This window comes from Muscardinus avellanarius, assembly GCF_963383645.1.
Source record: "Muscardinus avellanarius genome assembly, chromosome: 11".
Taxonomy (NCBI): Eukaryota; Metazoa; Chordata; class Mammalia; order Rodentia; family Gliridae; genus Muscardinus; species Muscardinus avellanarius.
Window position 1 is genome coordinate 64,277,706 of NC_137797.1, and position 12,308 is coordinate 64,290,013.

Consider the following 12,308-nt stretch of genomic DNA (forward strand, 5'->3'; position numbering starts at 1 on the left):
TAAATATTGTTAAATAAGACTAAAACTCTTACAAACCAAGTTGTTGAATTTACAGAAAATTCTGGGAGAAGATAAAATGCTGAAATACTGAGGAAGATTACTGATTCTTATACATGTTAAATTCTCCCATTTATTTATGATTCTGATAATGTACTCTCTGGAGGAATTTTGCAAAAGTTGATCTGTTGGGTCCCACATATAAACCTTGCCAAACTCTGTAACATGTCTAACATGTGGTCATTCAAACTCAATCCTCTTTCTTTTATTTTTTTTTTTTATTTTTTAAATCTTTTTACTGTCAATCCTCTTTCATATATATCCCCTAAAAGATCTACTCTAAGCCAGAGATGACACAAATCTGGAGAGAAAACATCTGGAGTTGGTTATTATTACTTAGCAACTTCTTTCTACCCTATTTCTAAGATTTTCTATGTTTAAAACTACACATGACCGGAACTCCTCTCTTTTCAGATACAAAATGAGTTATTTTGTGTAAAGGAAGATTTTAACAATTCTTCCCAATACGAAATTTCGTTTCAAAGAAAAATCTTCATTTTATAGCCTCAATTTGTTTTCAATTAACGAGAAATCAACAATCTTACCTTATTAAGTATCACAAACGACAAGCTCTAGCCGAGAAAGTATCTTATTTTGGTTAAGTATCAACAATTAAGAGTGCAGGTTACTCTTATAGGTGATTAACTATTAAAATTACTTTTACAAACGTGAAACCATCTTTTTTCCTTGGGGGAGGGCAATGCAAAGGAGAGGCAGATGGAGGAGAGGCACAGACGGTGGACGGGGCACCTGAAGCTGCACACTCAGAACATGATTTTGGTCACTTTTCCACAACATGGTGCTTATTTTTTTAAAAAAAATATCTTACCAAGCCTATAATAAAAGACAGCGCTAAATGTATATATCAAAGCAAATTTGATAAAACATTCGTCTTCTAGCCTCATAAATATATGCAATTCTAATTATAAAGTCTCTACATTTACACATCTTCATAGACTAACATAATACACAAACTTGTCATGCAGTTACTTTTGCCTAGATTTGACATCATCTTCTTACATAGTCAGTGAAGCCACAAACAAAAGTTCTGTACCTTTTAGAATTATCCAAGTTTTAAAGAAAAACAAAAAGATCAGCAGCAATTCCACAAAACAGAAGGGAAATTAATCCCTTTACTTTCTCTTGCTTTTTGTGTCAGTCGTCTGAAAAACACTAGAAGCAGACATGAGGTTTTCTATATACTGTCCCAGAACTTGGTTTTCTGACTTTAGCTTCAGATTTTCTTCTTTAGCTGCATCTACTCTTGCAGAGAGATCTTCAAGTGTGTGTTGCGGTTCCAACACTTGATTGGTAAGTCGTGTTTTTTCCTCCAGTTCCACCTGATTTTCAGCATCAACTGCATCCATGTCAGCATTCATCATCTTTCAGGAGGCCTTAGATACAAAGTCCTTGATGAACGGTCTTGTGATGGAGGCGGCAGGAAGGGGTGTGATGGGAAGGATGCCTCCGGCCAGGGCACCTGGACCAACTGACGCCCAGTCTAGTTCTTCATATGGTTCCTATCAACATTTGATGAGGAATACAGGGGAAAGGTTTGTAGCTCCAAATAAGGAAATCCAACCATTTTATTTAGTGTCTACAGCGGGTGGAACTAGCTGCCCTTTGCCCTTCTGTTCCTTGTTACGATGCTGGAGATTGAACCCACCACCGTGTGCATGCTCGGCTCATGCTCTACCACTGAGCTACACTCAAAAGCCCTCTTCATTTTTAAAATTTTGAGACACAGTCTTGCTAAATTGCCAAGGTTGGCCTCCTCCTCCTGCCTCCTCCTTCTTTTCTTCCTTCTGCTCCTCCTAGAAGAGGTTTACCTCTGAGATACACCCTCCAGCTCTTTTTATTTATTTTACATTATTATTATTATTTTTTGCAGGTTTGGGGATGGAACCCAGGGGCATTCGACCTTCGAGCTACACCCCCTGCCCTATTTTTTATTTTTTATTTTGCAACAGGGTCTCACTGAGTTGCAGAGGGCCTCACTAAGTAGCTGAGGCTGTCCGCGAACCTCTATCCTCCGGTCTCAGCCTCCCGAATGCTGGGATTACAAGCGTGCGCCACCACGCCCGGCTATTTTACATTATTTTAATTTTTGGGACACTAGAGATTGAACTCAGGCACATTCTGTCTCTGAGCTACACCCCCAGCTTCTCATCTCCCCCCCCCTCCTTTTTTTTTTTTTTGCTTTGAAACAAGGTCTCAATAGGTTAATGAGAGTCTGGCTAAGTTATTCAGGCTGGTCTTGACTGAGATCCCATATTCTAAGCCTCTCAAGTACTAGGATTACAGGCATGCACCACCAATCCTGGCTCTGAGAAGTGTAGCGTGTGTGTGTGTGTGTGTGTGTGTGTGTGTGTGTGTGTGTTACTGGGGATTGAACGCTGGGGCATTCTACCTCTGAGCTACATACTCAGACGTATTTCACACACACATATACACACACACACATATACATACACACACATATATATGTGTGTGTATATATATATATATTTTTTTTTTTTCCTGCACTGGGGATGGAATCCAGTGGCATTCTGCCTCCGAGCTGCACCCCTAGCCCTATTTTTTTAATTCTTTATTTTATTTATTATTATTATTGTTGTTGTTGTTGTTGTTGTTGTACTGGGGTTCCTGGAAGCCCTTCTACCTCCGGGCTACACTCCCAGACCTATTTTTACATTTTTTTTATTTGGAAACAGGGTCTCCTAAGCCAGCTGGCTTCGAACCTGCGCGATCCTCCTGTCTCTGCCTCCCAAGCGCAGGGATTACAAGTGTGCGCCAACACGCCCGGCCTTATTCTTAATTTTGAAAGAAGGTCTCACTAAGTTGTGGAGGGCCTCACTAAGTAGCTGAGACTGACCCTGAACCTGTGATCCTCCTGTCTCAGCCTCTCAAGTACTGGGATTACAAGAGTGTGTCACCATGCCTGGCTTATTTTATATTTTTGTTTGAAAAAGGATCTCACTAAGTTGAGGAGGGTCTAACTAAATCGCTGAGGCAGGCTGTGAGCCTGTGATTCTCCTGTCTCAGCCTGCTGCCCCAGATCCAGTCTCTGCAACGTCAGATCTTCCCCCAGGGATCAAAGTTTAGGACTTCAGTGTCCTGATCATGGCTGTATTAGAGAACATTAGACCCACACATGGCTTTGTAGCCATGAATCTCTTTCCTTCCTTTTTCTGTTTCCTTCCACAACCTGGTGGGTTAGGAAAGACCAAGTGCAAGCAGATTCTGAGTCTTAACTGCTGATCCCTTTCCTCCTCCTGGGCCCCAAGTCTCCCAGTCTCTGCATGGATTCCTTCTTCCCTCGCCTATCTCTGGTTTAAAAGGCCAGCTGAGGATTTGGAAAGGGAGGTGCTGGTATGTGTTGGGGGTAGGGAACCTGGGCTGGGGAAAGCCAGACACAGCAGAACTATTCTGTCCCAGAGCTGCAGGGTTCACAGATTCCAGCCCAAACCAGCCAATGGGAGAACGCCCTCTAATCCCAGAAAACTAAAGAATTCTCTTTAGTTATCCAGTCTCCCTGCTGAACCCCACTCCTTACCCCACCCCCACTCCCACCCTCACCCCCAAGACTCAGAGGAGCCCGCCATGCCCAGGAGCACAGCTCCATGCCCCACGAGGTGAGCTCAGCTTGATGGACCTTCCAGGGAGATTTGAACAATGTTCTAATAGATGTCAATCAAGACTATGAACCCCAACTTTGACACAAATAGAAGACAAACTCTTCCAGTGTTCCTGGTCATAAGCCTCATCCCTGTGGCCCTTGGCTTTCCTCTCGGTGCATCTCCTAGTAGGGGAGAGAAAGAAAATGCAGCAGCCCTATCAGATGTATGGGAGTGGATTCAGCCCTGCCCAGCTGTGAAGGGGTTAAGAGGCTGGGCCAGCTACCTCAGCCTGCCCCTCCCAGGGATTAAGAGTTCTCTATAAAGGGGACTGTCCACCCAGACCAGGCTAGGGGGGTATCAGGGACCCAGGCACTGTGCCCATCCCCCCTGCCATGTGGGAACTGAGGTCCGCCTCCTTCTGGAGGGCCATATTCGCGGAGTTCTTTGCCACTCTTTTCTATGTCTTCTTCGGGCTGGGAGCCTCACTACGTTGGGCCCCTGGACCCCTGCATGTCCTGCAGGTGGCTATGGCCTTTGGCCTGGCACTGGCTACGCTGGTGCAGGCTGTGGGCCACATCAGCGGAGCCCACGTCAATCCTGCAGTCACCTTTGCCTTCCTTGTGGGCTCTCAGATGTCCCTCCTCCGTGCCTTCTGCTATATGGCAGCCCAGCTCCTGGGAGCCGTGGCTGGGGCCGCTGTGCTGTACAGCGTCACCCCGCCTGCCGTCCGAGGAAACCTAGCACTCAACACGGTAACGGGCAGCTGAGAGTGGCTAGGGGCACCTGGCATCCTGACTCTGTTGCCCTGACTCCCTGCCTAGCAGTGTGTGAGAGTGTGTGTGCGCGCGCGCACGCGTGCATGCGTGTGTGTTCGTTCCAGGGTGGGGAGGATCAGCTAGTGGCTTGGAAGGGTAAGGACTGAGAATCAGGAAGCCAGAGGTCTGGGGATGTAGCTCAGTGGTAGAGCACTTGCTTAGCATGCGTGAGGCCCTGGGTTCCATCTCTAGCACTGCAAAAGGAAAAAGAAAGAAAGAAGCCTGAGTTCAGATTCCAGCTTTCCTTTCAGGTTCTTAAGGAATCCTGTTCTACCTTGTGGGGTCTCATCTCTTTATCCGTGCAAGTGGTGCAATCATCTCTACTGTGAAGGAGCATTAGGAGAACTGAAGATACACATGCCAATGCCGTGAAGGGGGTTATATATTCTTGCATATCCTTCCTCCCCTTCTCCTGGGAACTGACACCAAAAGAGGACCCTGCCTGGGAGCCTTGAGGAGGTAACGCCGTGGCAGCCCTAACCAGCCGCCTCCCTTCTTCTTCCTTTGCCTAGTTGCACCCGGGGGTGAGTGTGGGCCAGGCCACCACCGTGGAGATCTTCTTGACACTCCAGTTTGTGCTCTGCATCTTTGCCACATACGACGAGAGACGGAATGGCCGCCTGGGCTCCGTGGCGCTGGCCGTCGGCTTCTCTCTCACCCTGGGGCACCTCTTTGGGGTAAGCAAGAAAGGGGAGCAACTTCTCATTCAAGGATTCAGGGTCCCTAAACCTTCCCCAACTTTTAAGGGTTTTCCTGCTCGCTCTACCATCAAACATGAATAGTATCCACCTGGCTCAGCATCGTTCAGCACAGAGGAAGCAACCCTGCCTCTGCCTCTCTTGTCACTGCTCTATCTAGTCCTTCTTGACCCCAAGCTTGAGATGTAGGCATCCTGGGTAGACTCGGGCTTTGCTGTGGGCCCAAAGACTGTCCCCAGAAGGGGTCTCTGTCTTTACCTACTGCATGGAGAACCAGGCAGGTTGTCCTTCCCCACTTGCTGCTGGATGCACATAAGACTAAAGCTTTCAGGACAATGACAGTGCGGGTTGGAGGAGAGGTGCTGGGTGGAGGGGGAGGTCTTAGCTACCACTGTATCTTTTGCAGATGTATTATACTGGTGCAGGGATGAACCCTGCCCGCTCCTTTGCTCCTGCTATTCTCACCCGGAACTTCACCAACCACTGGGTAAGTGAGGGGAGAGGGACAGGATCCTAGAGCCCTTCTGGATGGGGCCGGGCTACAGGTTCCAGGTTTGGTTCCTGCTTTCCATTTGGGTGTGTAAGGCGGCTATCAGAGAGCATGGCACGCCTGCGTGAGCAGGTTGCTCTATTTGGCTAGAAAGAGAGGCTCTTAGTTGGGCTTTGTAATGCTCAGGTGTAGTCACAGAACTCAGGTAACAGGGAGGAGGATCATTTGAGACCCAGAGTTCAAGACTAACCTAAGCAACATAGTAAGACCCTGTCTCAAAAAAAGGAGTCAGGTGCGGTGGTGCACACCTGTAATCCCAGTACTTGGGAGGCTGAGACAGGAGGATCCCAGGTTTGAAGCCAGACTTAGTAACTTAACAAGAGCTTGTTTCCAAATTAAAAAAAATAAAATAGGGCTGGGGTGTAGCTCAGAGTTCAATCCCCTAATTCCTTGTACCACAAGGGGAAAAAAAAAAAAAAGCCGGGCATGGTGGTGTACACCTGTAATCCCAATACTTGGGAAGGCTGAGACAGCAACTTGGCAAGGCACTCAGCAATTTAGTGAGACTCTGGTTTCAAAATAAAAATAAAGTAGAGCTGGGGGTATAGCTCAGAGGTAGACCACCTCTGGGTTCAATCACACACACACACACACACACACACACACACACACACACACACAAAGGTTTTCTGGTTAGATGGATTTTTACTGAGTATCCAACTGAATGTGAAAGTTAGAGGCTATATGGATAGAAAACTAAATATTAAGACAAAACTTCTGCTTTCAAAGGTCAGAATGTGTGTGGGCACAAATGGACCTGGGCCCCATTTCAGGTACTAGCCTTGTGGGTGACCCTGAGCCTCAGTTTCCATAACTATACAATGATATGGTGTGAGAAACAAGCATGAAGGTTATATACATGAAATATTTAGTACAGAATATGGTATGGAGTAAGTCTCAGATAAATATTGGTAATGTTTATATTGTTCTGGCTATATGCAAGCATTCTTTTTTTTTTTTTTTTTAGCTGTATTAGAGATGGAACTCTACCTCTGACCTACATCCCTAGCCCTATATTTTATTTTCTATTTTGAAACAGGGTCTCACTGAGTTGTAGAGGGCCTCACTAAGTAGCTGAGGCTGTCTGTGAACCACGATCCTCCTGTCTCAGCCTCCCAAATGCTGGGATTACAAGCGTGCACCACCATGGCCGGCTATGCAAACCAACGTACAAAAATAATTTTAAGCTGGGAGCAGTGGTACACATTTATAATCTTAATACTTGGTTTGCTTTTTTTTAGTCTGTGTGTATATGTGTGTGGTACTAGAGATTGACCCGAGGGGCATTCTACCTCTAAGCTACACCCTGCCCTTTTATTTTATTTTTATTTATTTATTTATTTATTCATTCATTTATTGGTGATACTGGGGTGGAACCCAGAGGCTTTCTATCTCCGGGCTATACTCCCAGACCTATTTTATACTTTATTTGGAAACAGGGTCTCACTAAGTTGCTGAGAGCCTCACTAAGTAGCTGAGGCTGGCTTCGAACCTGTGTGATCCTCCTGTCAGCCTCCCAAGCGCGGGGATTACAAGCGTGCGCCACCACGCCCGGCTTATTTTTTGTTTTGAAACAGGGTCTCACTAGGTTGCTGAGAGTCTCACTATGCTGCTGAGGCTGATCTGGAACCTGTGATCCTCTTGTCTCAGCCTCACAAGTACTGGTATTGCTGGGAATGGCGGCAAACACCTGTAATACCAGTGTTTGGGAGGCTGCGGTAGAAAGATCACTGGTTCGGTCAGTCTTGGCAATTTAGGGAGACTCTCAGCAACTTAGTGAGGTGCCCTGATTGTAAATAAAAATAGGGCTGGGTGTGTACCTCAGAGGTAAAAACCCCTGGGTTCAGTTCTCAGTACCATAACAAGATGACGATGATGATGATGATGATGACGATGATGATGATGATGATGATGATGATGATGACGATGACGATGATGATGATGATGATGATGACGATGATGATGACGATGATGATGATGATGATGATGACGATGATGATGATGATGATGATGATGACGATAATTCAGCCAGGAATGGTAGCACATGCTTGTAATCCCAGTACTTGGGAAGCTGAGACAGAAGGATCATGGTTTGCAGACAGCCTCAGCTACTTAGTGATTGCAGGTTTGACATTAGCCTCACCAACTTGTGAGGCCCTCTGCAACTTAGTGAGATCCTGTTTCAAAAATAAAAGAATAAAATAGGGCTGGAGGTGTAGCTCAGAGGTAGAATGCCCTGGGTTCAATCTATAGTCACACACACACACACACACACACACACACACACACACACACATCTGCAAAGTGGTACACCCATTTCCTCCTCCCCTTATTCTTCTTCCTCCTCTTCCTCCTCCTCCTCCTCTTCTTTTTCTTTTTCTTCTTTTGTGTGCATGGTACTGGGGATGGAACTCAGGGGCATTCTACCTTTGAGCTACATTCCCAGCTCTATTTTTTTTTTTTTTTTTTTGGTGGTACTGGGGGTGGAACCCAGAGGCTTTCTACTTCCGGGCTATACTCCCAGACCCATTTTATATTTTATTTAGAAACAGGGTCTCACTAAGTTGCTGAGAGCCTCACTAAGTAGCTGAGGCTGGCTTCAAACCTGTGCGATCCTCCTGTCTCAGCCTCCCAAGTGCGGGGATTACAAGCGTGTGCCACCACGTCCAGCTTCCCAGCTTTATTTTTTATTCTTTATTTATTTTTTTTTATTTTTATTTTTTGGTGGTACTGGGGTTCCTGGAAGCCCTTCTACCTCCGGGCTACACTCCCAGACCTATTTTTACATTTTTATTTGGAAACAGGGTCTCCTAAACCAGCGCGCGCGGCTGGCTTCGAACCTGCGCGATCCTCCTGTCTCTGCCTCCCAAGCGCGGGGATTACAAGCGTGCGCCACCACGCCCAGTTTATTCTTTATTTTGAAACAGGGTCTCACTGAGTTGCAAAGGGCTTCATTAAGTAGCTGAGGCTGGCTGTGAACCACGATCCTCCTGTCTCAGCCTCCCAAATGCTGGGATTTTAAGCGTGCACCACCATGCCTGGCATTTTATCTTTATTTTGAAACAGGGTCTCACTAAGTTGTGGAGGACCTAAGTAGTTGAGTCTGGCCAAGAACTTGTGATCCTCCTGTCTCAGCCTCCCAAGTACTGGGATTACAAGTGTGCGCCACCAGGCTGGGCCTGGATCACTCATTTTAATAGAAGCATTATTCATAATAGCAAAGCAACCCAGTGTCCCTTGAGGGATGAATGAATTGACAAAATGCAGTCTACATATCCATGGAACATTATTCAGCCAAGGAAAGAAATTTGGACACACACTACAACATGAATAAACCTTGTCCTTGAGGACATTATGCTAAGTGAAATTACCCAGCCACAAAAAGACAAATTATAGCCTCGTGGTGGCACACACCTGTATGCCCAGCATTTGGGAGGCTGACACTGGAAGATCTCAGGTTTGAGCCTCAGCAAGACCTCAGCAACCTAGTAAGACCTTGGTTCAAAACATCAAAAAGTGCCGGGCGTGGTGGCGCACGCTTGTCATCCCCGCGCTTGGGAGGCAGAGACAGGAGGATCGCGCAGGTTCGAAGCCAGCCGCGCGCGCTGGTTTAGGAGACCCTGTTTCCAAATAAAAATGTAAAAATAGGTCTGGGAGTGTAGCCCGGAGGTAGAAGGGCTTCCAGGAACCCCAGTACCACAAAAAAAGAAAAACATCAAAAAGGTGTGGGGGCCTGGAGGTATAGGTCAGAGGTTGAATGCCCTTGAGTTTAATCCCCAGGATCCCCCCCAAAGACAACTCCTAAATAATTCCATTTAGTATAGTAGAGTACTCAAATTCATAGGAATAGAAAGTAGAAGGGTGGTTAGGAGCTTGGGACAAGGAATAGGCAGCTCTTTAATGGCCATAAAGTTTCAGTTTTAAAAAGCCCAGCATGGTGGCATACACTTGTAATCCCAGCATTTTGGTGGCTGAGACAGGAGGATCGAGGTTCTCTCGGACAGCCTCAGCTACTTAGTGACACCCTTTGCAACTTAGTGAGACCCTGTTTCAAGTCAGAGAATAAAAAATAAGGCCGGGGGTGTAGCTTGGAGGTAGAATATCCCTGAGTTCCATCCCCAGTACTGAAAAAAAAAAAAAGTTTCAGTTTTACAAAATGAAAAATTCTGGAAGAACCAAAAAATTCTGGAAATGGGTTGCAAAGCTATGAATGAATACACTTACTACTGAAATGCACAGTTAAAAATAAAAGCTGGCCGGGCGTGGTGGCGCACGCTTGTAATCCCCGCCCTTGGCAGGTGGAGACAGGAGGATCGCTCAGGTTCGAAGCCAGCCTTGCTGGCTTTTAAGAGACCCTGTTTTCAAATAAAAGTATAAAATAGATCTGTGAGTGTAGCCCGGAGGTAGAGGGTTTCCAGGAACCCCAGTACCACCAATAAATAAATAAATAGCTGGGCATAGTGGTGCATGCCTGTAATTCCAGTACTTGTGAGAATGAGACAGGAGAATAGCAGGCTCAAGACCAGTTTTAGCAATTTAGTGAGACTCGGTTCAAAAAAAAAAAAAAAAAAGAAATGGCTAGAAGTATAGCTCAAAGGTAGAATGCCCCCTGGGCTCCATTCCCCAACACCAGAAAAAAAGTTTTATAAATTGTGGTCAATATAGACACTTTTGGTTTTTAGTGAGGATTGAACTCAAGAACATTTTACCTCTGGCTTATACCCCCACCCCTATTTTTTCTTTTCTCTTCTTTTATTTATTTATTTCTTTCTTTTTTCTCTTTCTTTCTTTCTTTTTTCTTTTTTTCTTTCTTTCTTTCTTTCTTTTTTTTTTTTGCAGTACTGGGGATTGAACTCAGGGGTACCTACCTCCAAACTACATTCCCAGCTCTATTTTGTGTGTGTGTGTACTGGGGATTGAACCGAGGGGTATTCTACCTCTGCACCACACCCTCAGCCCTATTTTTTATTATTTATTTTGAAACAAGGTCTCACTAAATTGCAGAGGAACTCACCAAAGTAGCTGAGTCTGGCTGTGAGCCTGAGATCCTCCTGTCTCAGCCTCCCAAATACTGGAATTATAAAAGTGCACCACCACACCCGACCTTATTTTATTTATTTATTTATTTTGCAGTATTGAGGATGGAACCCAGGAGCATTCTACTTCTGACCTATACCCCCAGCCCTATTTTTTTATTCTTTATTTTGAAACAGGGTCTGAGTTACAAAAGGGCGTAAGTAGCTGAGGCTGTCTGTGAACCATGATCCTCCTGTCTCAGCCTCCCAAAGTACTGGGATTACAAGCATGTGCCAACATGCCAGGCTCATTATTTTTTTTTTTTAATTTGGAAATAGAGTCTCAAAATATTGCTGAGAATCTTGCTAAGTTGTCTAGGTTGGCTTTGAACCCGCGATCTGCCTGCCTCAGCCTCCCAAGTACTGGGATTACAGGTGTGCACCACCATGCCTGGTTCTACAAAATTTTGAAAGAAACATACAAACTAGTGAAAATTAATCACAACAAATAGAATATAAAAGTGCTAAGAAGGTGTGGGATAAAGGAATAATTCAATGTATCAGAGAAGAAATATTTGAAATACAGACAATAGAGTAATAGTCTGTAGTTTAAAAACAAGCAAATTGAGCCAGGCAGGTGTGGTGGCCCATGTTTGTAATCCCAGTATTTAGGAGGCTAAGACAGGAGGATCTTATGTTCTCAGCCTCAGCAATTCAGCAAGACCCTCTGCAACTTAGCAAGACTCTTTCAAAATAAAGGAATAAAATAGGGCTGGGGGTGTACCTCTGAGGTAGAATGCCCCTGTGTTCTTTCCCAGTACCACAAAACAAAAACAAAAACAAGCTAATTGGGGCTGGGGATGTAGGTCAGTTGTAGAATGCATGCTTAGCGCGTGCACCCTGGATTCGATCCCCACTACAGTGAAAATACCCAAATAAATCCCGAACTGATTTCTATTTAGACAGTGCCCGATTGCAAGTGACAAGTCCACTCGGAAGGTTAGAAAGAGGTTAGAAGGTTCTTGTCTAGTCCCATCCCCAAGCCTAAGCATTCCTTTTCTCTTCTTACAGGTGTACTGGGTGGGCCCAATCATTGGAGGGGGTCTGGGCAGCCTCCTGTACGACTTTCTCCTCTTCCCCCGGCTCAAGAGTGTTTCTGAGAGACTGTCTATCCTCAAGGGTGTCAGACCCAGTGACTCCAATGGACAACCAGAGGGCACAGGGGAACCTGTTGAACTGAAGACCCAGGCCCTGTGAACGCTCCAGCTGGAGAGAGGGAGTAGAGAGTTTCCGGGTTCCTGTGGAGGGGCTGAGCCAGCTCCTGGATGAAGAAAGAGACTGTGGGGAGGGGCACGTACTTCTTTATTTTTTAACTTATGTGTGTGTTTTTTTTTCCCTTTGCTGTGTGAAATCTTTCAAGTTGCATTCATGAGCTGGTTGGTGCAAACTTCCCTTCCTCCCCAGCCCATCTCCTTTCGCCGTGTGTGCACGATCGTGTGTATGAATGTAGGTGAGTGTGGCTGTGTCTGAGTTTGGGGGCACAAGAACTAGGG

General features: G+C 45.6%; 2 protein-coding genes across 2 annotated transcripts; one reads left to right on the forward strand and one right to left on the reverse strand.

Moving 5' to 3' along the window:
* Positions 1-1,190: 1,190 nt before the first annotated feature.
* Positions 1,191-1,439, reverse strand: LOC308270399 (short coiled-coil protein-like; the record flags this gene model as incomplete). Its single annotated transcript, XM_080706275.1, has 1 exon — positions 1,191-1,439. One exon carries the CDS (start codon positions 1,437-1,439, stop codon positions 1,191-1,193), a length of 249 nt encoding a protein of 82 aa, XP_080562401.1.
* Positions 1,440-4,069: 2,630 nt separating this feature from the next.
* On the forward strand, positions 4,070-12,012 carry MIP (major intrinsic protein of lens fiber; the record flags this gene model as incomplete). The annotated part of the gene is made up of 4 exons (XM_080706370.1): positions 4,070-4,429; positions 5,005-5,169; positions 5,597-5,677; positions 11,827-12,012. The coding sequence occupies 4 exons, from the start codon at positions 4,070-4,072 to the stop codon at positions 12,010-12,012; spliced, it is 792 nt and encodes a 263-aa protein (XP_080562496.1).
* Between the last annotated feature and the right edge of the window lie 296 nt (positions 12,013-12,308).